Here is a 1,301-nt window from a genome sequence, read left to right as displayed (position 1 = left end):
GCCGGCGGTTTATTGCTGCTGCTGCTGGTGAGTGGAACCCCCCCGGGGCAGGAGGGGAGGGTGGGGGGCACCGGGCTGGGCTGAGTCCCCCCCACAGCACCGCTCAGGGCTCGGAGCCCTCTGGGAGAACCAGGGCTTGGAGGATGTCCGAGAGGGAGACGATGCCTTTCACCACGTCGCTCTCATCCACCACCACCAAACGGTGCACCTGGGGGGGGGGTGGGGGGGTGGGCGGGGGGCTGAGGTGGGCACGGGGACCCCGCTCACCCCATTGCAGTCTGTGGGGTGTGAGTTACCTCGGCCTCCACCAGGCGGTTGATGATGGCTTCCAACGTTTCGTGTTTGTAGCATTTGAGGACGCCCTCGAAGTAATGGGAGCGGTGCTGCAGCGCCCGCGTCACCGTCACGTCCAGGTTGTTGTAGGTCTTCTCAGCAGCCAAATTCTGGGGCAGGGAGAGGCACTGGGGGGGGCAGCCGGGACCCCCAGAGCCCCACAAGCCCCCGATCTCCATCCCTTCCAGCTCTGTTCCCCGTCAGCACGACCTCAATACTCACGATAACGTCAAACTTGGAGTAGATATCCACCACCCGCCCTGCAAGGGAGAGCTGCAGCTGTAAGGGGGGGCAGCGACCCGCAGGGCTGCACCCAAGGGATGCCCCCGACCCCACAAACGGGGACGCTGCACCCAAAGCCTTACCCGAATCATCGACCACAGGCAGAGCAGACACACGGTGCTGCACAAAGATGCCCAGAGCCACGTAGATGGGAGTGCTGGTGCTCACCACGGCGATGTTGCTGTAGGTACCGATCTGCAGCTCCTCCAGAGTCCGGGCCATAAACTCGGGTTTTGGGACCTCTGCAATCTGCAGGGGACGGGGAGGGAGGAGGGGACAGTGCTGACGCTGGCTCGGTTTGGTGCTCCGGCTGCACCCTGGCTCATGGGGAGGGGGGCTGGGATGGGGTCCTAGGAGTGAAAGCAGAGAGCGCTGGGTGCGGAGTGGGACCCCAACGCCGCCCAGGGAACCCCCAGCATCAAACCTGCGCCCACCCCCCAACGCCCCCGGAGCCTGCAGGCTCATCTTGGGGGGGGGCAGCAGCCACTGCTGTGCGGGGAGGGGACTCACAAAGAGTTTGAGGAACTTGAGGATGCGTTTGTGGGTGAGGATGTAGAGAGTGTTGCCCGAGTCGGGGTCGATGACGGGGAGGCGGTGGATTTTATTCCGGATCAGGGAGGAGACGGCATCAAAGAGGCTGTGGGGTGGAGAGAGAAAGAGGAACTGGGGCTCATACAGACCCCCCC

General features: G+C 64.2%; 1 protein-coding gene across 1 annotated transcript; it reads right to left on the bottom strand.

The window, feature by feature from the left end:
• Positions 1–6: 6 nt before the first annotated feature.
• LOC104917024 (5'-AMP-activated protein kinase subunit gamma-1-like) lies at positions 7–1,296 on the bottom strand (the record flags this gene model as incomplete). Its single annotated transcript, XM_010728088.1, has 5 exons — positions 7–208; positions 297–443; positions 556–593; positions 699–864; positions 1,126–1,296. Coding segments are annotated over 5 exons (627 nt in total), but the record flags the coding sequence as incomplete, so codon positions are not given.
• Between the last annotated feature and the right edge of the window lie 5 nt (positions 1,297–1,301).

The sequence above is a fragment of the Meleagris gallopavo genome, unplaced genomic scaffold (assembly GCF_000146605.3).
Source record: "Meleagris gallopavo isolate NT-WF06-2002-E0010 breed Aviagen turkey brand Nicholas breeding stock unplaced genomic scaffold, Turkey_5.1 ChrUn_random_7180001953606, whole genome shotgun sequence".
Lineage (NCBI taxonomy): Eukaryota > Metazoa > Chordata > Aves > Galliformes > Phasianidae > Meleagris > Meleagris gallopavo.
Note: the sequence above shows the minus strand (reverse complement) of the source record. Positions and strands in the feature narration are given on the sequence as shown.